The sequence below is a fragment of the Idiotropiscis lumnitzeri genome, chromosome 17, assembly GCF_059441095.1.
Source record: "Idiotropiscis lumnitzeri isolate Australia: NSW breed Sydney's pygmy pipehorse chromosome 17, RoL_Ilum_1.0, whole genome shotgun sequence".
Classification (NCBI taxonomy): domain Eukaryota; kingdom Metazoa; phylum Chordata; class Actinopteri; order Syngnathiformes; family Syngnathidae; genus Idiotropiscis; species Idiotropiscis lumnitzeri.
This window is the reverse complement of record NC_142407.1, coordinates 3,399,024-3,423,593: the sequence shown is the minus strand read 5'-3', so window position 1 is coordinate 3,423,593 and position 24,570 is coordinate 3,399,024. Positions and strand designations below refer to the sequence as shown.

At 39.9% G+C, this 24,570-nt stretch overlaps 1 protein-coding gene across 1 annotated transcript in view; it reads right to left on the bottom strand.

Moving 5' to 3' along the window:
• The window catches only part of nyap1 (neuronal tyrosine phosphorylated phosphoinositide-3-kinase adaptor 1), a 34,996-nt gene that overhangs the window by 6,000 nt on the left and 4,426 nt on the right, over positions 1–24,570 (bottom strand). Inside the window, exons 2-4 of the mRNA XM_088280302.1 lie at positions 7,284–7,520; positions 2,721–3,088; positions 920–2,650 (exon numbers count right to left, since the gene is read on the bottom strand). Of these exons, the coding sequence (XP_088136428.1) occupies positions 920–2,650; positions 2,721–3,088; positions 7,284–7,471 (2,287 nt within the window). The 5' untranslated portion in view covers positions 7,472–7,520. The remainder of the gene's footprint in view (positions 1–919; positions 2,651–2,720; positions 3,089–7,283; positions 7,521–24,570) is intronic.

Here is a 24,570-nt window from a genome sequence, read left to right as displayed (position 1 = left end):
GCTACATCGTCAATTTGGAGCTGAGTGCTTCCCAGAGGAGATGTGCAGAGAATGGAGACTCAATGCTAAAAGTAAAGTGAAGTGAGAGCGACAACTAAATGGGACTGGAGAATTGAACTTTCTGTAGGAGTGCTACTCGTCAACGGTTGGAAAAATATCTTTGGTAGTTTTGATTTGAAACTCAGCTTGGGTTAAATGTGAGTGATGTCAGGCATGCTGGAATTCCGACATCCATGAAACCATCTTCCTCTTTGGAGAATAAGATTTTGTTTGGATAGTTGTGATTGTATTGCTTTTATTATTATTATTATTTTATGTTTGCTGAAGCTGTTGTGAAAGTGCAACATACTGTAAATAAACAATCACGTTTTCCCATTAAAATGTATCCATTCCAGTCCCCTAAAAACAGGTGTTTCCTTTTTATGAAGAGAAATAGCGCTGTATTAATGAAACACATTAGAAATTCTAGTAAAAGAGAACATAAAGCAATACACGAGTTTAATCAATTGCAATACTGAGCATACTGTCAAATTTGTGTGTTGGATGGGTGGGTGCCTTTAAGAGGTGTGGCCAAGTAATTGACATCAGAAGCTAGAGCCAGGTTGAGTGAGTTATGGTGACAGCAGCTCCTTACGAGCATTCTCATTTTGTATTTGTCTTTGATTGTTTGTCAATAAACTGAAAGGCTGAAAATGCATTTCTGACTGTGTCTCTCCTTGCGAGGGCATTATAATACCTTAATTGCTCAATTTTTTTCCACTTCACTTTAGCAGCACTTTTCTGAAGCTTGCCTGTCATTTTTTTTTTGACTCGCAGAGCATAGCAATAAAATTAACCAAGCCGCACATTTTGAAAAAAATTCTCAATTTCGCATTTGTAAGTCAAGGTCCCACCATGTACAAAATATCTTCTGACTTACTTTCGGTTTCCCTGCTCCCATGGCTGAAGGACAATTTCCTCTGCATGGGCCAAGAAGATCCATCATCGCCTGCAAAGCTCGCACTACTGTCCCAGGGCATGAAGCCAGCTTTGGACTGAAGAGAGGAAGAGCCTTTCCCACTCTTGGATCCTCCCTCGCCAACGGCTGAGAGGCTCGAAGGCTGCTTCAAGGACGGTGTCTGGGAGCTTCCTCTCAAGCTCTCGTAAGCAGGCGGTCTGCGGAAACCTCCGGAGGGGTACGTCCAAAGCAGGGGGCTGTCAGAGGATGGCGGCTTATAAGCTGGCAGGCCATGAGGGGTATGAGAGCGCAAATGAGGGCGAGAATGAGGGCGATGGGATGAGGACAGGGGCGTCGGAGTCGAGCTGTTGCTGCCTAGCGATGTTTGACTGCTTGTGGCAGGAAGAAGATCCAGTTGCAAAGAGTGTGGACCGCTATCCCGGTCACGGTCCCTGTCCTTATCTCTCTCTCTGTCCTTATCTCGACCTCTGTCCCTTTCTCGGTCTCTGTCCCTGTCTCTGTCCCTCTCCTTGTCTCTATCTTTATCCTTCTCCCCTTTGTCTGTTTTCAAGAGGAAGCTAACAGACTTCCCTTCCTTGCCAGTACTTGAAGTTTGGGTCTGCACAGTGGACTGGGTGGAAGTTTGAGAGCTGCTCTTTAGAGGAGCTGGAGAGTCTCCCCTCTCTGGCTTGCGATAGTGATGGTAGTGGGAAGGCCGATGGTGCGGGTGGTGGTGGTGATGGGAGAAAGGTGATGTTGATTTGGAGGACGGGGGCAGTGGCGTTGAGTGACTCCTGGCTCTAAGTCCGGGAGCGGGTCCCAACTGGGAATCTCTGCTGTGTTTCTCTTGCGGCGTTAAACTTCCTCCTGATTGCTCTTTGGAGCCTGACGTTGGAACGTTAGAGGACGTTGTGGAGGAGGAGGTGCCAGCTTGAGTGGTCACGCTGGACGTTTGAGTCCCAATTTTAGAGGAAGTCGAGGAACCCTTGCTTTGGACTCCCACTCCGCTGGATGCCGCTGCCGGTTGAGGGAAAGCTAGCAGCGGGGGTCGGTGCTGTAGAAGGTTTGGGAAAGGGGCCGGGATCTTTGTGTTGGATTCTGGTTCACATTTACTCCCTTGCAGCAGGTAGGGAGTTGGCGCTCGTGGAGTGTGGGGGCTGGTGGATAGGACCTGGGGGATGGGTGTGGAGGACGTGGAGGAAGGTAGCGGGGACGAATGAGAGATGGAGACAGTCGCTTTGGGTTTAGAATAGGATGGTGAGGAAGAGGATGGTCGTGGCAGTGACGAGGAGCTGCTGGAGGGCGAGGGAGTGACGTGGTAATGTTTTGAACTTTTCATCTTCTCGTGTTTGGTCGGGACGTGTCTCTGTGATTCTCGGTTCTCTTGTAGCGGGTATTTCATCTCTTCATAGATAGCCTCACTCTGGTCAGAGTCTGAATCAGGCGTGGTGGCTACGGGGGTGACGGGATGGGGGGTGGCGGTCTGGCTCTCTCTAGTAAACACTTGACCCACCATCTCTATATATACTGGCTCATCGTACCCCTCTCCAGTTTGGATCTGAGAGTCCACTCCCTGGAAAGGAAGCGATGCGGCAGAATGAGGCACACGTGGAGGAAGTGGGTCAAAGGAGAGCTGGGTGCTGGGACTTCTCTTGGGTTTTAAAGGAGGCACCTTTTTTGAGCTAATGTCTCCAGAGTCGGACTTCTTCATGGCTGCAGGGGTAGAACATGTTAAGAAAAGATCTTAAAGATTTCAGATAAATACGTGCACCAGGAATCTTACCATTTTTCTTCTCTGAATGCTTGCCCTGTGAGTGGGAGAGTAGCGGAGGCGGCGGCGTCTCAGGAGGTCCTCTGCTGTCAGCCGATGAGGAGCTGAGGCGAGTGCTAGGGTGGCGCTTAGGCTTGACCGGCGGGCATCGGCCCCCATGCTGAGATTGGGTGTCAGAGTAATCTCCGTTTTCAAGACTTGCATCCCCGGCACCAACCGCGTGGCAGGACTGCGAGCGCGGCGCCATGGCTGAGGCACACGAGTGAGGGGAAAGGTCCTGGGAGGCCGGCATGGTCATGAAGCCCATTCGGAAGTGGCGACGGAACGAGGCCAAGTCTCTAACTTTGCCGACAGTCGCCGAGGGGTCATTTTGAGACGAACTGTAGTTTTGGCACAAAGGGGGGGGGGTACAAGGCATGAAAGAACCATAGCAATTGTATTACTACACTATATTTTATTGACGCCCCCTCTTGCTGCTCTTCAAACAGTTTTGTCTGCAGGGCTTTTCAGTGCAAAAAGTAACACCCTAGAGTCACCTCCATCTTTCACACTCTTGTCTTTTTCCATTTCCTCCTCTCCACATTTACTCTCCTCTCAAATGCACTTAATTAGGAAATCAATTCCCCTGTCAAAACAGAGTACTCTTAGTGAAAACAGGACTGATGGAATTTAAGCACTCTTTCCTTTATACTCTCAACCCACATCTGTTTTCTGCTCTCTGCCATTACCATGGAAACCATTGTTGTGCGTTTGACGGTTTCTCTCTGAAATCGTGGAATCATTACTGGCACAAGCTCCCAAAACAATAAATAAAAGTGAGCGAGATCAAACAACAAACTGCTGGTTTTTGTTTTTGACTGGCAGGACTGCTTTTTGCTTTTAGACTAAGTTTCATTGTGTATTGGGCCTAGACAACTGGAAGCAGTTTTATTCAATGATCTTGGCATTTTCCAGCCTTTACGTGAAAATTGACTCCCTGCGGGAAGAAAGGACTAATTGCATGTGCAACAATACATCCCAGTGGGCATCCTCCACTTGTTCACTTGCAAATACACTGTGAATGTTGTCGAGTTCCTACAATAATGTAAAGAAGGCAAGAAACTTGGTAGACTGGACTTCGTAGAAAATTATGAATTTGGTGAATTCAATTAGCCAATGGATCTAAAACATCTCAGCCTGTTGTCTCAATAGGTGTGATGCAACTAACTTAAATGTCTGTAAAGCTTTAAAAGTCATCCGAACTTTCAGCAGGGGGACAACATGTTGACAGTAATAAGTAATACCTTCTCCCAAGAGTTACTAAATGGATCCACTTGTTAATCTATGTATTATTTGTTTTAATCGCATCTGCGCAATGGCATCATCTGGATATTCACATCTGTGCCTACAGTATAGCTCATCCTATATATGCTATGTGGGGGTCACACAAACGGTTGCCATCTCAGTGACGCAGTGAAACACAGAGGAAGACAACTGGAGCTTACATCATATGGTCAACATTGCAGGCATCCCAAGCTACATTCCAGTTGGTATTCATGGAGAACACAGCTCGTGTCTGTCTTCCGCTTTTGCCATCACGATGTACTGTAGGTATACAGTACTGTAGATCCCCCTGGATTTCTGTGTACTTGCACGTACTTGTGGTTCTTCACATTGGACACAGATACAACAGAGCCAATCTTCGACCAGAATGGTGGCTGAGCCATTCCGGCAGGCACTGTACAGTGCATTTTTCAGCATTTCATGCTGCACTACTCCAGGCGAAGTTACTGACTGGATAGTAATTTGTGTTCATTATCTGGATTGCTACCGCTATGATCAAAGTTAGAGGCTTAGCTATCGATAAAGTCACATACGATGAGCTAACGCTTGTTCATTCAGAACACATTTATTACTCAGGAGTTATTTAACTAGCCGGTAATAACATGATCTCATCACTGGGCAAATGATATGATGTGCCCTGTTCTTATCACAAAGAGATCTTCATCTGCTAGGCATTAATCATAAATATTAAATGTGCAAATGCTCTATTTGGATTCTAAATAAATATTTCCTCATAAATGGCTCATAAAAGGCTCAGTGTGCAAATAAAATGCCTAAATTAAATTAGTTGATTTTGTAACCTTTGAACCAATCACGTGGCAAGAAACGTCCAAGCCAGATGTTGCTGGGAAAATACAATGTAGGTCATTGTGTAACAAACAGCTAGCTAGTTAGCATCCTATATTTAATCTACCTTTTTGTTCACGGGTGGATTGTCCTCAGACAAACGACTGGGTGCTAATGTTCTCTTGGAGAAAACATACAACGAGGTGACAGAGCAATCCGTCAACGTCTTGCGGAAAGTTTTAGGTTAAGGTTGGGTACTGACATTGAGTGTGCAAGTGTCCTCATTGTGACAGACCTCACTGACACATCTGACACAACACATGACACTTTAATTGATGGCCTTAAGTTATGGCTTGTCTCGACTGTAGCTGTACTCTTGTAATACATCTTCTGTCAACGGTACTGAAAGTGCATAATGCTTCTGCTCTAAGTATGACCATGTTTATTTGTTCTTAATGTTGTTGACATCGTTAGTAGTGATTTTTTTGCAGGGCAGTACATTTTTATTGTCTAGGTCTGAATTTGAATCGGTGCTAGGCTCAACATTGTTGCTTCATTTTTTTGCATTAATTTTTATTTTTGTTCCAGACAATAGCAAAAGAAACAGTCACAGTCCTAGTCCTACATTAAACAAATGTGAATTTATTCTTGTGTCTTATGTTTGTCTATGTGTAGCTATACTGAGTGTGGCTCGGGGCAAGTCACCAGCTTGTCACAAGCCTGATTAAAGAAAACCTGTTTTATCGCTTTTCTTTTTGATTGTTTTAATAGTATTATTTCTCCAAACGTCATTTGACTATTTTGCAAAGATTGATACTGAAAAGCACAAAAAGCCTGCTCTTTGAAGAATGAAAATAAATGCTGCTGTAGTCTGTATGCCACTCGGTGAAAGAAAAAATAAATTTTCTAGCTCACACACTTCCAATTCTTTATCTTCACATCCGCATGCGCTTCATAAATGGGATTCCTCTCCTGAGGCGTTCCAGATCTCAAACTGTCTACCTTCACCCTCTTCATATCGCCTCTTTTGTCCCTCCTTCTGCATTCTTCACCCCCTACTGGCACTGCAATCTGCCAGTGTTTCGCCCAAGTTCCATTCTTATGTCCCTACGCCACTTCATCGCTGACACGGTCCTGTCTGGACTCGACGGCGGCATGTCCTCTTCTCACATTTGCTGCAGCGGCCTCGTGTGTCTCTGCTTTCATCTCTCAGCGTATCTTCACGCACATCACAAGTGCCCCACAGGAAGCACTAGACAGCACTAGTACTCAACTAGCAAAATTATGTGCCTGTGTGCCACAAACAGCCCTAAACAATGAACAGAAACACTTGCCAGCAACGTGACACACAATATCTCGCTCAAAATCTCGCGCACGCTGTTCAAAAGCTGCATTGTCACCGGCAATGTGTGACTCAAATTGTGGCGCCGTTGTCTTGCTGTCACTTGATTCAAAGTGTACGTGAACTTACTTTGATCTAATTAGCCCGTTTTAATGCCTGCGCGTCTTCTAACGCGTCTGCATCAACAGAAATTGAATAAATCACATCCCGGTCAATTCCTGTCCAACACACTGCTTTGTTTCTCAAGATGATTCGAATGGAGAGCAGCATGGTGTGATAGTGGTTAGTACGTCTGCCTCAGAGGTTCTGGGCTAGAGCTATGATTTAAACTCAGAAACTTCGATGTATGGGGCAGATATGATAAATATTCTAGTATGGACTCCAATAGGGGTTATCTATAATTTTAAGCAAACTAAATTTTGGTGTTTTTGAAGCATAAATCAAAGGTGACAATGCAGATTCACTCTTCTGGATGTGGTGAGTCACTGTCCCATTTCGTCCCAATGCAAATGGCACAATAGTTACAATTCCTCGATCAGTACCCTTGTCAGGACCTTCACCAAAATTGAATGGGATGTTCCTGATTTTGAAATCATCCTGCTCACTAACCAACAAACATTGATAACATTTGGTATAAGTTCTCAGTGCACATGAATTGCAGATTTCCATGTGCATCATGAGTAAGATGTTCCTGATTTTGCCCTCATATTTGATATTTGGTCCCCTTGTGCTACTTCAATGCTCACATGAGCAATGGCCAACCCTCCGCGGGGTGTCCGAGCTCTCCTTTAGAGGGGAGAAGCACGGTCGGAGTTCAGAGTTGAGGCGCTGCTCCTCCATATTGAGAGAAGATGGATGGATAGATAGATGGATGGATGGATAGATAGATAGATGATGCTAGTTGATATTTTGCTGGCATTACAGAAGTTGATCTTATCTATCCTACAGTATATATTAACTAAGAAGTGCTGCTATGCAAATGTCTATCCAGCCTAACTTTATCAGCTGTGCTCGGAATAAAGATGTGGGAATCAGACTCTTTGTAGCTGACAAAGAGGCTTATTTCCACCAACCCCAAACCCTGTAATCCTGTATATTCAGTGTATATTTGCCGCTCCTCTCACCTTTTCTTGCCTCCATCTTGGTCCCTCAGCCTCCAATCCAAACGGCTCTTTCGATACAGCAGGTTCATGTTGCTGCGGGGTCGTTCCACCTCGCAGCCAATCACAGCACAGTGCAGCCGCTTACTCCGCCTCTCTATGTCACGCAGGAAATGCTCGACTGCCACATCCTGGGCAGAACCAGAGCTCATGGTACACAAGGTGGCCCGAGATGATGGGGTGTGTTGTTACAAGGCGCACCTAAATAAAAAGAAAGTAGAAAATATGCGGGGCTGTTAGTAAAGCACCTCACACTGAGAATAACATCATGCTTTTGTTATTTTTAGCTACAAACCGTTTTGATATTTTTTTGCCTGTTCACAAAAAATAATCAACTTACAACTAATAAATACTAAAAAGTAAATATTAAATGTTCAATGTTAAATCTACAAACTAAAATTAAATCTAACTCTAAATCCAAATGTTAAATATAAGTAAATGTCAAATTTCAATATAAATGTTCTAAACACATCTATAACACGAATGTTGTCACGTGAGGAGTGGGGTTTGGACCCAGAAGCAGACAGGAGACGGAAGTGGCAACATAAAAGTCTTTATATACAAAAATTCCAAGTAATAACAAGCAGGCCTGGATTCAGAACACAAGGAAGATGGCTGACATCCTCACACGAAGAAAGCTTGACGTACTGACGATGTGTCACTGAGTAACTCGATCCTAAATACTCCGAGCATCAAGCCTATATGACATCATAAAAGAACAGAGCATAGCAACTGTGTAGCAACAGATGCATTAAGACATGTCACAACAAATGTAATTGTTAATTGAACTATACATCAAAGCTCAACTTCTAATGTTAAATGTAAATCTAAATGTTGACTCTAAATCCAAATATTAGATTAATTAACATTTTGGGGGTAATTATATATTAAACTACTATACAAATTCAAAGTATCGGTAACCTGAAGTAAAGTCAAAATAAAAGCTCAAGGAGATCAAAGTGTGTTTCTTGTGTCAAAATTGCTTAAAAAAAAACAAAACAGTTATGCCGATAAATGTACTCGCTCCAAAATAACAATCACATCTTGTGAAACTGTTTGACGAGTCCTTCAAGTTTTTAGTGTGACTTTTATGAAGCATACAGGACATGTGACCTGTATCACAACAGCCAGCCACAAACGAGCTCACTTTGATCTATTGTGCTCACTTGTATGAAGGCCAAAAACATTTAATCACTAATCAAATAAAATTTCTCTAAACTTGTTTGCGGTTTAAAGTCATTTTTTCCCCACTATAATCATGTACACGAGTCCTTTTTTTTTTTTTTTCATTATTTCACACAATAAACCCACTCTGACCTATTTGACCTTTTATATTGGTATGCATTGTTACTGGCTTTGGTTTGAATTTGCATACTCTGTAAATATTTAGTTGCATCTGAAACATACAATACAACTTTATTTATATGGTGCATTTCACAACAGCTATGTACGCAATTGTTTATATTTAAAATGTGTATTTATAGTTAAATTTACATTTCTTATTTTGATTTCACATAGACATTTAAAATGTAGGTCTAACATTTAATAATATTGGAATTGAAATATTTTATATCGCTAAGTTATGTTAAGTAAACAGGCAAAAAAACCTCAAAATGTCATAGTTTTCTTTTTAAAATATTGTCTGGAATGCCATGATGCTGTTATTTTAAGCATTAGTTGCTTTTAAAACTGTACACTATATCTCTATGGTAATAAATGTGTTGAACAGCACATGTGACAGTAATGACTGTTATGTGGAAACATTGTTTAAAATCTTAAACCAAAACGACTTTAGTACTTTCAGCTACAGTGGAAGCTTTAAAGACCTCAAAAAATAAACATGCTTCTCATGTTGCAAAAAAATAGAAGGTTCCACTCAACAATGTTGTCAGCAAAGAATGACAAGCAATGACTACAACTGACAGTCTTCAAAATTAGACGCGCTGCACAATAAAGGAAGCGAATAGTAGCTGCCGTTTTGTTTACCTCAGTCTCTTGTGTATCACATGGAAACTATTTATACTTTCATTATCCACTTATGAATATTTGAGTAAGCATGATAACTCAGCTGCAGTGCGTCTCTGGCTGCGGGCCCTGGGATGGCCTAGCTGAGGCTGTCTGCCAAGCAGAGAGTAATGTGGATTGTCATATGTAGCGCATGCACAACTTGCTCCTCACGCTCACCCTATGAGTAGTCAGTCTTGTTGTGGGGCAGATAACGGGAGGGCCCGGTAGTGTTTCCGCGCTGCTGTATGGGAATGCATCATGCAACTGGCTAAGAAAAGCACAGCTGTCAGCTGATGCATGTTTGTTTGGTCCTCACCAATGGAAACTTGAAGGTTTTCACTGCCCTTGGCTTTTTAGAGCTGAAACACACCACCCACTTTGTTCGGAGATTCATCCGTCACTTTTGTGAGATACATTGACTGTGAAAACAATCTTTTTTTTTTTTTACTGTATTTCCTCTTGCAACATCGAAGTTTTAAATTCTTTTGATAAAAGGAAAATAATAAAACAAAAGAAAAGCAATTACTTTGAGCATTTCTAATATGGCCATTCTTTAGCATGAAATAAAGCATAAAATATTCATCATCTTTACATGTTTCTGCTATGACAAACGATGCTGCGTGAAGGATCCATTTGCAAGCAATTTCTATCTTGGGAAACGTGAGCTCATGAGAATTTCGAATGAAATATTACAAAAAGAAAAGGCCCTTCGTAATGACATGGCTCCCAAGTCGATTGGATAAACTATGAAAATCACTACTACACATATAAAGCCTAATTAAAGACCATGGTTTTTTTTTTTTACAATAACTGCTGAAAACATGCAAAGACTGAGAACTAAGTGACATTCACTTGTGGAGATGTAACTATTTTCCACCATCTCAGTTTTTCAGATTTCTTTTAGGTGGACGCACAGTGACGCACTAGGCAACATGATTTGAATTGAACATGAATTGCCCCTCCCCCCACTAAATAAGAACTTGCGAGCCTTAGTTCATCAGCGACGCCAAATGTGACGTACGGTCACCTAGCTAGCTATGCATTCACCCTGAGAATGGAGTTTCCCTTCAGTCAGCTGCGTCGCAGCTCTAGAGTGCCTTGTTGTCAGCGATAAAAGCGCATGTCATGGTGAAAAAGGCGGAAGTGCAAGGAAAGGCAAAGAATGATCATTTTACGGTCTCGGGCTTCTCACTAGTACGCCAGTCACTGATGGTGTAGTGGTACACTCGCCCGAGTTGTGTGCGGGCAGCGTGGGTTCGGTTCCCACTCAGTGACGGCGTCTATGTCTACCCTGTGACAGGCTGGCAACAGTTCAGGGCCGCCGCGCCAGATCATCACGTTGTCATCGTGCGGTGGCAGAGTACCCATACGGGGAAACCAAGAATGATCCAAAAACCCGGCATCCGAACCGAAACTCTGTTTCGCTCCCGGACCCACACCTCTATGAATAGAGGTGTAGCCATACGAAACTTAGTTACTAGTACGCCACCTTTAAAGCGCCTCATGGGTTGCCATGAGTGCACGGCTAACACATGCAGGAAGGCGGATGAGTGTGGAGGAAAGGCACTTTGTGGACCTGGGCTTATGGGTAGGCGTGACCGTATTAGAGTGCCTCGTTGTCGCTAGTGGGATCTAGTCCCGCTACAGGAGGCTTTAGTGTTTAGTCGTTTTGTGGCTCAAACATAGGTATTTTGAAGAATGAAAAAAATGCTACAAAATGTAGCATCCCTTTTTCCAGGTTGTTGGACAGGTATTTAAGCGACAATAGACAGGAGCATGGTTTTAGCACGTTCTGCACCACTACATTCGAGAATGGCGTGCACGACTACTTAGTAAAGGTTTTTTAAGCCGCATTTTATACACTTGACAATTTTGAATTTGGCAGGGTTTACAACAATCTTTTCAGTGATGTGTCAACTTTAGAAGGGATTTATTTTCACTTTATAGGGACCTTTATGAAAATTCAACTAGCGTCAAAATAGGTCTGTCTGCTTTCTGTAGTAAATAAAAAATATTCTTACTTGAAAAGAGACGATGAGGATCACAGTTTAAGTAATGAAGAAAACCTGCTGCTCTCCATAGTGTGAGCATCATGCTACCTGGGCCAGGAAGCCCGCTGAGATTTGTTGCGACGTGTAATTCTTTTTGTCAAGGCCCAGTGTGTCATGCAGTGTGTCAGCGCGACGTCTGTTATTCTTGTATCCCTCTGCCCTGACCACAACCTCGCCGCAATGTTTGCCGACTCAATGTTAATTAGGTTAGGGAACTGCAAGTGAAGGTCAGTCTTTCGGTAAAGGGGGCTTTGATTTGAGTTTCTGGGTTCACAGCAGCAGAGCCCTGTAATTGTGGCTGTTAAATGCCGTAAGTTGGTGTGCAATTAGCCCAACTGAAGAACTAGGAGAACGTCTCTTTAAATTAAATAAGGCGGGGCGGTCTAATGAAAGTATTACAGTATGCGTAGCATACTGTACATGAATCCCCGCTATAGCTTTGATCGTTATTTTTTTCAGGGCATCTGGAGGGTCAGGAGATGCTTGAATTCCTCTGATTAGAACCAGAAGGCAGATGGCACCATGATTCATAGAAGTGGAGCTGCATGCAATTCAGCAGACAACTCATCCATGCACATAAGCATTCAGATCACACACACGCGCACGCTCACACTCACACACAAATCACAAATATAAGCAGGTGAGGCAGAAGCTATCTTGAAGAGGATGGGAGTGGAACCAGAGGAGAATTGAAAGAAAAGGCATTTCACAGTTAGATTGCGGGTCGGTTAGAATTCAGATCAAAGACCACATCGAGAAAGCCAGTCGGCATGTTCGGCCGAACCCATGCTATTGACCTGGATCATTACATTGATTGGAAGCTCATAAAACAAACCAGTCGATGCAGCTATAAAAATATCAACCGCCAGTATACCGTCTTGCACATAAGCTCTTCTTAATTGTGATTTACAAGATGTCAAAAGACAAGTAATGTGGATGCTTAATGCTTTTCACAACCAATGAGGCGATGGTTACAACCCTGGCAGCTGATTATAAAATTAATGAGGGAAGAATATTTGGAAATGTAAAACATTAACAATATTATGATGAACATTTATGAAACAATTCACGGTTAAACAATGAACTTCTTGTGCCTTTGCAGTGATCCTGCTCATCACGGTGCAAGCCTGTGCCCTCCGGCCTCACACCTCAGCCAGTGGGCCTGCAGTGCTGCACAAGAGGTGGTCTGCTGTGTAGCCACGCCACACTGCAAAGTGCAACGGCATGTCATGACAATGGGTGGGGGCGGAGGGCTTGGGCAAGCAAATGTATATGCAAATCCTAAATTAGATTACTCTGAGATGTGCAATACCTTTGTGCTTTCCCCCAGAGCTCATTTTATTACTGGATACGTCCTTCCTCAGAGGCTGGGAAATAACATTCATGGTTTTATTGCATTCAAATGTTTAATACCTTGGACTGCTCCGCCAAGTGATTTAATGTTCACGTTCACTTCTGGTCTAAAATAATTAGAAAATGAGTGTAAACTATTGGTTTTCTTTTCAAAGTTTATTGAGGATGTAGCTCTAGACTGTTATTATTGTATGCCCTCACATAATGAAAGGACATTTATTTACTGCATGAAGGCATTTGCATGGAAGGTTGCAAATGAAAAAATGAATAGCCAGAATAATCCCTCCATTTTCTATTGCACGTGTCCTCGTTAGGGTTGCTACATCCTATTTGACTCATAGGGCACATATTAATGAACATTCACACCTTTGGACAAATAGATTATTCACTCCTCCGAACTGGTATGTTTCTGGAATGTGAGGTAGGCAGTATTGGCTTTCAGGACAAAAGTACATCACTGGACCTTGAAGGCAGGTGCGTCCAGACTTTTTCCTTGGAGAGTCACGTACAGAAATATTAAAGAAGGTAAGGGCTATTTGGAAATTCTTGGACTTTCATTGATAAAATGCCCATATTATGCGTACATATACAGTGCCCCTCCACACATACACAAAGAAAAAAACCTAATATATTGTCCCTCCTTGCTCTTTATTGGCAGTTGGCAGACTACGTTAATGGTGGCCGGTGGTTAAGTGTATTGCCACCATCTAGCAATGGGGGGTCTGAAGCACACGCGTAACTAACATTTCGCTCGTTTCCCGGACAAAAAAATGAATAAATCATTACATAATCATCATAAACATCGATATAATACTTACTTTGAAAAAATGCTAAGCCACGGCTTTCTCTTCAAAGTTACAAATAAACAGCAAACTCACATCTCCTTATGCAGAAAAGAGCAATCTAGAGCGAGGTGATCATTTTTTTTAAGTCTTTACTAGAGGATCATTAATTTGATAAATTCGTATGTCGGATCTCAAAGAGAAAGTGAAACTGAATTTTATTGATTTACCACAACATTTAAAAAATAAAAAATAAAAAAATATATATATATAAATATATATATATATTTTTTTACTTATTTATTTGGCATCTTTTCAATGGGGAAAAGCTGAATAGGATAAAAAACAAATATATTATGAGTAGTGCTAACTGTCAAAGGGCTTTGTGTGGGTGTTGACAAACTTGTCACACTGAGCCATGTCAAATAATACTTTTAGGGTGTCGCAGGCCACTGAAAAATGGACGGCTGGCTGCTAATAGGATATGCCTACTTTTACAGGGTAATAATTCCTTGTTACTAAAAGATCTTAGCACTCTTGATACTTCATTTCTACACTTTTTACCTGTACCTGTTCAGCCCATGAGAAATTGAAACTGATCGCCTTGCGTGCAAACAATTAGCCAGTCCAGTAGTCAAGTACTGTGAAGGGAAAAAAAATCCTCATGCTGTTTATTATCATTTCTCTCAGGCTCCACCTCAGCCTGCATCACACTACACTTTCTTACTAATCGCTGGAATTCGACATCCCAGCCTCAATGACAAAGTCGCCGAAGCCAGACACAACGCTGAGGCTCAGTCTGGAGTTTTAACCCAAAGGGAGGGAGGAGATGGAGGGAGAACAGCAGAGAGGATGCAGCAATGTTCAAGAGAAGATTCAGCGGCTTAAAACTCACAGCCAAAAAGAGAGAGCAAGGCTGCGGGGAAGGGATGGGAGTGGTGGAAATATGAGGGGAAGCCAATGAGCATGGAACCACTGGGGGACAAAATGGGCAAAACAATGCAGATCAGGTTCAAAATGACTTGACAGAAGGAAGGGAATTTTAGGAGAGGGTATCTAAGAGAAAAGGAATAAGCAAATGAGAGGAAAGGATAGAGAATATAGCGAGAAGCAAGCAGCCTACAAGAATGGGGGAGGGAGGTGCAATCAAGCCTCTCACACAAGTCGCTGTGTGTGGTCTCTTAGCAACACTGTCAGCCATGCATCTCCTTCCCAGCCACTGAATATGCACAAAGCGGGACAACATCCTTGTCATACATTATGATGTCGACGTAAAAACTTCCCTTACCTCATCTGCATCTGATCATCCTCAGTGAAAAAACAAAAAACACACTGCAAGGGTAAACAGAGATACACTTTTAATCCGGAGATAGCATCCGTAACCCATAGCAACCACTACCTCACTGTTAATGACAACTCAGCTATGCTGTTGGCGCACCACCTGTGCATGAGGGATATATATATATATATATATATATATATATATATATATATATATGTATATATATATATATATATATATATATATATATATATGTATATATATATATATATATATATATATATATATATATGTATATATATATATATATATATGTATATATATGTATATATATATATATATATGTATATATATATATGTATATATATGTATATATATATATATATGTATATATATATATATGTATATATGTATATATATATATATATATATATATATATATATGTATATATATGTATATATATATGTATATATATATATATATATATATATATATATGTATATATATGTATATGTATATATATGTATATATATATATGTATATATATATATGTATATATATATATATGTATATGTATATATATATGTGTATATATATGTATATATATATATGTATATATATATATATATATGTGTATATATATGTATATATATATATATGTATATATATATATGTATATATATATACGTATATGTATATATATATATGTATATATATATATATATATATATATATATGTATATATATATATATGTATATATATATACGTATATATATATATATATATATATATATACGTATATATATATATATATATATATGTATATATATATATATATATATATATATGTATATATATATATATATGTATATATATATATATATGTATATATACATATATATATATATACATATATATATATATATATATATATATATATATATATATATATATATATATATGTATATATATATATGTATATATATATATATATGTATATATATATATATATATATATATATATATATATATATATATATATATATATATATATATATCACCTTCATCGTCCCAATGTGAAACATTTCTATCCATGTAACGGAGCTAAAAATGTTAGCAGATAAAAAGCCTTTATCACCTTTTCAAGATATAGCCTTTGATTTGTGCAGCAGCGTGTGTTAATGTCCTCTTGAGATCATACGTCTGAGATGGCTCCTCTCAAGAAAAGTGTTTTCAAGCAATCTGGCCACAAATATTAAAGGCCCACGTTGCCTCATAAACAACAATCACTGACAGCCTATTGTGTTGGAATAAAAAGGTACAGACGAGATATAAAAGCAGCCGCAAATTATGAATGGGCAGATTATTCTCACACTGTTGGCGAGCAGAAGCTTCTGGAGGATTGAAAAACACTCTGTACTCAGCAGTTGGTCTCACACAGAGTACGCCGTATCCATTAAGATTCGCTCAGATGGATAAAAGACTGTCCTGTTCATGTCGACACACTCATATCTACAAGAACTGTCAAGAATGAATTGTCCTTCAGAGCCCACCACATTAGTGTATACCTTAAAAGGCATTCAAGACAATTTGTTTGTATCTGTGGCGCAGATCTACACTGGATTAAAATGAATGCTGGTTCAAAAATGTTGATTACTTTATACATCATTTTCTAAAAGCTGTTTTTTTGGGGGGGGTTTGTTTGTGTGTATCCCTCAAAATCGAAATCTTGACCTGACTTCATAGAGATTATTGGAGTTATTCTGACGACTTTTGTAAAATGACAAAGAAGTGTAAAAAAAACAGACATGTTGTGAAACACTTCAATCGGGCACGGAAATCAATTAACAAACAGTGAAATTTGATCGGTGAGAGTGAAGAGATCCACGAGCTTTAAGAATGCGAGAAAATTGTTTGCTCATTTGTCGAAGACAACTTGCATGTTATTTTTCTTTACTGTGCTAAAGTTTTGGAGTTTTCATTGCAAACGTCGATATGATAAACACTTGCACACAGTCACCATCTAATGAAAGCCAACCAATAAGCAGTTTTAAAGAAACATTTTCTTCTCTTCTGGTCACCGTCACAGTCTATAAATTTAACGGTAAAAATTATTTTGTCGAACCGATAACTAGGCCCTTCAAGTTCCTATTAGCGCAAAGGAATGTGTAACAAGTTGTTCACAAAACTCACAAGGTCCTCAAAGCATGGCATTGAATTCAAAGTTGAATGGATAATTCAGTCACCTGATTTTGACCATGGGTCAATCAAACGCGGATTAATGGAAATATGCTTTAGCATCAGTCATGCTCAAAACATTACATTCATAACCCAAGGTTGTCATCACTTGAATGGGTTATGGTCAATTTACAGAAGAATGTTTCAAAATCCACCAATGTGTATAGAAAAATTGTTCTTTCCTTCAAAATTGTCACGAGTGTCAAAATCTTCCACAATTAAAGACTGTCCTCAGATCTCATTATCTCAATGACCGTTGTTCTCTGTAATAAATAAACAGTTGCACATTTAGTTTTTGAGATTCTGCTTATCAGATAATTTGCGATGCATCTTTTAATTTGGAAGGCGATACAAACAAAACACAGAAGGCCTTATGTGTCATTTTATAATAGCAAGTTGGATTCTCCACAATGCAACTGTACAAACTAAATGGGTAATAAATATTTCATGGGCTGCAAAAAAAAACATTAATTGATCAAAAGCTCCTTTTGCCCTACCAAATCCCCTCACATAGCCCTTCGCTCCCTTATCGCAGGGCCATCATGATGCTGACGTAAACTGCAACAATATTTCTAGCAATCCAAGCCACATAAAGTATTGTATGAATCAATTGAGTGTTTTCCCTTCAACAAATGGACATTATTGACTGGAAGACGCTGGTGAACATTATAACACTATATCCCATCCACTGCGCTGGGAAAAAGTACATGTACTATGTATAAACCATAATAGTATTTTAAGTAGAGATGATTATGTAAAAATAAGTAAATATGAAGTAGAGATTCTGATTCAACTTCTTACGGAGCCCCAAAAATGACATGGGGGGTAAAAACAGAAATGTTTCTCATCCGAACGGGAAACTTTCTTGTCTGAGCCAGATATTTGGATGAAAAGGCTTCTTGTTAGGACAAAAATGTTTTTCGTTAGGATGAGAAAAATATCCCCCTCATGCCACATTAGGGGCTCTGTAACTGCTCTACTAGTAAAGTTAAAAAAACAAAAACAAACAAAAAAACATATATACTTTGAAATAAACTTATTTATTATTATCTGTTTTTATATCTTGGGAGAATTTAAACAAACTTCGCTACACACTTATCAAGTTTCCTTATTTTATTAGTGGACTTAGTACTCATACTGTGCTGAGAACAAAAAAAAAGGCTTCATGCGACATTATTGTTAAAGCTCAAGTTGCTAAAGCTCAGCTTATTTAGATAACTGAAAAAAAACATGTTACTTGCCCGCAGTTTATAGACAAATGAAAAATCTACTTACGCATACTACTACTTTGCTTTACCACCAATGTCAATTCAATAGCAATACTGCTGTTATTATCCTGAAAGAAATGTACTGCGCCTTCATCATATTGAGGTGTAACCAAGGGGACCCACTGCACTTGGCGCTTAGTATACTGTATATGATTCCAATCGCAAGCTTTTGTAAAACACGGGCGCCATTGTCACACGTTCCATGTTGTTGACTTTCTGTATCGCACGCACAAATATTGTGAAATTGTCACACTGTTTCACAGATAAGGCAAAGCAGCTAGGGTAGACCTTCCCATGAGAGAGGAGGGGGTCAGCAGAAGCTCACAATGAATTTAGAAGAAAATACATTTTTAGGGTGGCAAAATATGTATTGATTTTCCTGTCAAGGTTTCACAAAGGACCATAGCCTATGTTTGTATGTGTACTGTGAGAAAGACCGTAAACAAGGAAAGTAGTGCTGCAGGGGTCAGAGCCAAAAATCAAGAAGTGCACTCTGCAGCCATACACGCTTCACTGATCCAACATCACTGTATATGTGGTTTGCCAAGCAATATTGTCTGCATTCCTGTTGCCTTGCTCACTCTTACTCTGTGGCTCTTGATCAGATGTTCATTTTGATATTCAAAACTCACTAAATTTGACCATTCTTGCCTGATGATTTTAATATTTTCCCACATCACCTCAGAACGTGCCATCCCGCAAGTACACTCTGCAGCTACCCCGCCATCAAAAATCATTTAAAATTCAGCCACAATTAAGAAGATCCCAACAGCCCAAAGCAAAACAACGATCAGCTGAGCATCTCTGCAAACGAGTCTTTTCCCCACGCATAGCAGCTTTCATTTGACTTCATTCATCACGTTCCTCTGGCATCAAGCTGCGATTTGGGCTACATTCCGATACTTCACTGGAAAGCAACAAACATGTTCGAATATGTCATGTTTATCTTTGTAAAAAATGTATACGCTGTGATTTAGTGATTTAGGCACTTGGCAGAGAATAAGGCATCATAGCTTTTCACATTCATAAGATGCAACCGGGGCTCGTCCAAAAACAAACTTGTCAGCATTATATCATTGTGTCCTCAAATAAACATGAACACACATCTGAACAACATTATCATCGCAAATCCTACCAGCTTCTAACAAAGGAGTAAGGCGAATCCAAATGACGATGAAGCGAATTGCCCATTGTACCCTCTCTTTCACTTGTCATTTTGTTCCTGATTGAAACAAGCAGCAGAAGCGTTGGTGTGATTAGCTCAGCAGGTAGGACACAAGTGGACTTCCAACATTTGAAGCAGTTCACTCCTCATGCTCAAAATCTCCCATTTATGCCCGTCAAAGAGCGTAGGTGGCTCGCACAAACGCATTCCCACACACGGGTCTCACACTCATTTATCCGGTTACCCACAGCACACATCATGTCTCTTATGACCAAGATCTCGTTAAAGGCCTCCGGACATCCATTCATCAATTTTGTACCACGTACTCCGTTTCGGGTTCACGGACAAGCTGGAGCCTATCCCAACTGACATTGTATAAGCGGCAGTGATTACCCTGGACTGGTCGCCAGTCGGTATCACATTTAGACAAAAGTCGATTCAGACCTAATGATTCTGAGTCGTCAACTAACTGACCTTGAAAAGTTAGCGGAAACAGGTGAACATGCTAACTCCACACAGAAAGTTTGTTTGTCTGTCGATTGTCGACCACTAGATGGTGGCACTCTTATTTATTTTGAGACAGTGTAAATTTGAAAGAAGAATGAAACAGGAAGTATATCAGCACAGGAGGTTGTTGTCACATATGGAACAGCCAATACTTGCCAGAAAGTCCTGCAGATTCTTCAATACTGCTGTCATCCTCCCTGAGCAGTTTTCTTCTCATTTTTTCTGCTTTGGAGGGACGGCAATGTCCTGTTAAAGCCTGATTGGTACTTTTAAAAAATTAAATCCATAGGATCTTAGATGTTACTCCAAAAATGTCAGGAAAAGCCTACAAGAACATCTGGATTTTATTTATGGTGAATGAGGCGCTTTAAATCAGGGGACCTCAATCCTGATCCTCGAAGCCCGGTGTGCTGCCTGTGTTCCATCTCTGCCTGCTGCAAAACGCCTGATTCAAATGATCAGATAATCAGCATGATGAGTAGAAGCTAGCTAACAATCCTGACCATTTGAATCAGTTATGTTGCAGCAGGGAGAGCTGGAAAACAGACAGGATAGTGGCCCTTGAGGAACAGGATTGAAGACCCCTGCCAAAAAAAGGTCGCAGAAAAATGGTAACACAAAAACTTGGCCTTTTAAACAGGGGCGTGTTGACTGTTTAGACCAGGCATCACCAAATGGCGGACCTCGGTCCGGATCCGGACCGACAGATGGTTCGGACCGGACCAATGACCAATCTATGATGAATTTTTTCAGGGCGCATTCGCAAACGACGCTGCAATTCTATTTAATACCAAAATGGCGTCACTGATTTGAGTCAATCAAATCTTTTGTTTACGATCCACTGCCAATTGCGCAGCAGACCGGTAGAGAGTGCTGCTGACAGTATGCCTTGCTAAAAAGTTAGCAAGGTCGATGCGTGTTGTTTTAAATGGATGGACGGAGAAATTTAGTTTCGTTCTGGCTGCAGCCGATTCAAAACCAGCTTGCATCATATGCTCCGAAACCGTCGCAACATTGCGAAGCGTCACTACGGAACAAAGCACCGCCCTATTGTGCAAAGTTATCCGCTGAAGTTTGAGGTGAGTGCACGTAAAAACTTCGAACTTCGAGCTGCAGTATAACAGATTTTTACATTTTCGTTTACAGCCCAGCGGCATGCGAACGAATGTTCACTAAAAGTATCATGGATTTTGGGGAAACATAAAAAAGGAAATTGTGAAGTAGTGCTTAAATGCGGTTGCACAAACATAATTTATAAAGGAAAACGCAAAGCCCAGATGTGTGAAATAATCTACCAAATCCCAATGGTCCTGACTCCGTACCAACCCAGATTTAAGTCATTGGCAGGGCAGTCACAAACTCATTTTTCTCATTAAGAGAAGTTAAAAAATATTCAAAAGAAAAGGTGGTGTCAAAGCTCATTTTGAATTAGTTTTTCATGATGACAGCCATTTTTATTGATTGTGTACTGAACATGTTGACCTGGTTTACTTGGATAATTAGGCTTTCCGTTTTTTTTTAGGCTGATAACTCTTTGATTTAAGAAAAAAAGGTAAAAGATTTTAACTCAATGCTTAGCACTTGATATATTGTTGCAGGAGATATTTTACAGTTTTTTCTGGAAGTGGCACCCTTAAGTTCCTGCAGCCACATTTTCTTAAATGTGAAATAAACGCCTTATATTTGTTTGACTGTCGAAGGTGTTTAATGGGAACATTGCTCAATATTTAGTATATAAGTGCGCTCTGTTGAAAATGACTAAATATCGAAAATATATAAAAATGTGAACATAGGCTAGACATTAAGGGAAGTTGGACTTTGGTTCGGACCTTTTAATTGGAAGAAATTTTAGTCGTGGACCTCTGTGACTTTTAATTGAATACCTCTGGTTTAGACCCACATGAGGTACAATATCTATCGAGAAATTTTAAAGAGACCAAGCTCAGTAGCTAAGGCTCAAGGTCTGCGCTACAAACAGATAAAACAGCAGTGAAAACAAATGCAGGTATGTTGGATGTGATTGGAAGCTTTTCAGCTCGAGCTCTCACTTGGCCAATCCGTGCTGTTCCCTGTTCAGCCTGTGATGAAATCAAAAGCTACTAATTGTGACAATTTACAGATGACGAGAATACCATCAAGACTACCTCTACGACTACGTGCGCCTCTACTTGACAGAAACACGCAGACACCAGTGGAGTAGCAGAAAAACAGGCCATTGCTAGCGTAATAATAATAAACCATCTTCGCTAGCACCTATCCCAGGTGTATTTGGCCAAGGTGGAGTTGACTGGTCATCAAACCTTGTAATTCAACCAAGATTAAACCAGACCTGTTTCCCTTAGGAAGGATAATAATATGCTAGCAATGTACTCTCATTACATGACACCTCTTTGAAAAACAGAAACCTAAAGTTCGGAGGCTCTCTGTGCAATGTTGAGGTAATTGGATAGAAATCCCCAAAGTGAGAACAACATTCTGAACATCTTAAAATAAATCAGTCACTCAATAAACTCATACATCTAGCTCATGTCTTGAAAGCACTACAGCCATAAAACTTTCAAGAGAGCTTATCTCTAGACAATGACAAGATCACTGCTTTACTCCAGTCCTAAAAGTTTTACACTGGCTCCCAATTAGCCGTAGAATAGATTTTAGAATTCTGCTACTGGTCTTCAAATCACTCAGTGGTTTGGGTCCTGAATACATTAATGACAAGATGACTGAATATAAACTCGATAGGGCTCTCTGAGATCTGCTTGTGTATGAAATGAGCTAGACAAATAAATCCTCCTTGCCTTGCAATTCATGAATAGAAAAAAGACATTCACACACCAAACAAACATCACTAAATAAGAAGTTGAGCAATGGCTCATGAAAACAAACCTGACGCCTCAATTGACTTTAATGTGCTGCATGGAGATAAACCCAGATTAAGTTAGGGCTGAGCGATATGGCTGAAAACTATATCACCATACATGTATGTCATATAGGTCGATATCAATATATAATGATTTCTTTTTTTAACAATATAAATAAAAATCGGGAAGGCGAGGGGTTGAATTCTGTTTAGTTTTATTTTAAAATGTAACATTTAACCTTCAAAATGAGGTCAATATGACCATAAAAAAGTCACTCTGTTCAGTATAGATTAAATACACCCTTATTTAAACAATAATTAATATTTTCTCACATCAACAATGCAAAGAAATAAACGTGTGCAACAAATTATGTGCAAATAAAGTATTTTGTAAACAGATAAATCAGAGCAAACTTAAGGTTGTCTGAACATTTGTAATATGAAACAAATGTGTTGTTTTGACATTTATAGAAATAAAAGAAAATGCAAAAAATATTTCTGATAAGGATTATTCAATTACTGATTCACTGTAGATTTTCCTAAAAGGGAGGGAGTTTGATGACGGAAATGTAATATTTTCTTAGTTGGGCCATGATAGGTCGAAAGTCTGAGGGTTCTTCCACTCCGTCGTTTTCTTTCATTAGATCAATAATTCATCAATGCCATTTTCTATTGATCATGTGACTATCGCAATACATTGTTGATATCGAATTATCGACCCAGCCCTAGATGAAGTCAAGTTTTCGCTTTCTTTTTTCCTTTCTAGCCCATTTCCACTGGCCACTTCGTCCTGTCATTGGAGAATCCTCCAGAAGGCTTTCAAGGCTTCACTTTGGGAGTAAAACCTTCTAAATCTATAGCATATTGAGTCAATTCACAGGAGAGCATGGTCCTAAAGCTTGAATGGGTGCACTGGCTGCATTTACTTGGCAGGTCACGGAAAGTTGAAGCTGCACTCCCGTTTGACAAAAGTGAAACAATTTCTTGCCTGCCACATGCTAAGTCATAAAAAAGAAGTCAAGTAATTGCCAACAACAAACAAGTTGTGTATATATATCATAAAGCTAGATGCAATTACATCATTACATTTTATAAAGCACTCAAACCTGGCAGACTTGTGCAATCAGTGGCAGCAATTTTCCGCGTCCAGGAGCCTACCGTTGGTTTCCTTTTTTTTTTTCCCCCCGTCCCAATAAAGATTGCTTTGACATTTTCAGCACAATCAGCACAATATTCAAAAATCCCATTGGCATTTCTGTTTTAAAGCATTCACAAGTCAGAGTGTCTGACACATTCTTGTATAAGCCGGAATGTTCACGCCAATGAATTATCACAGTGAGATGATTGTTGGATTGACCAAGATGATTCTTGACAGAGCATACACCTAAAATACTCAAGATTTCTTGCACTGATATGTAATAGTGAGCAAAAACATAAACGCAACACTTTTTTTTTTTTTTGCGGCAAAGAGAGGTGCTCACTAATAGATTTAGCTAGATTTGTGCACAAAAAAGTGTGGTATTTATATATTTGTTCATTGTAAGAAATAAATAAAACTTGATCGTCCACTTCGGTTCAAGTATGCCTCATTAAAATACCGCTCGTTGGGCCCTTTCCAATAATCTCAAGAATGACACTTGAACGGCTCATATAAAGCAAAGTCTCAAGATATTTCTTAGAAACACACACAGTTTATCTTTCATCGTGCTTCAATTCCGAAATGTCACACATGCCAACAA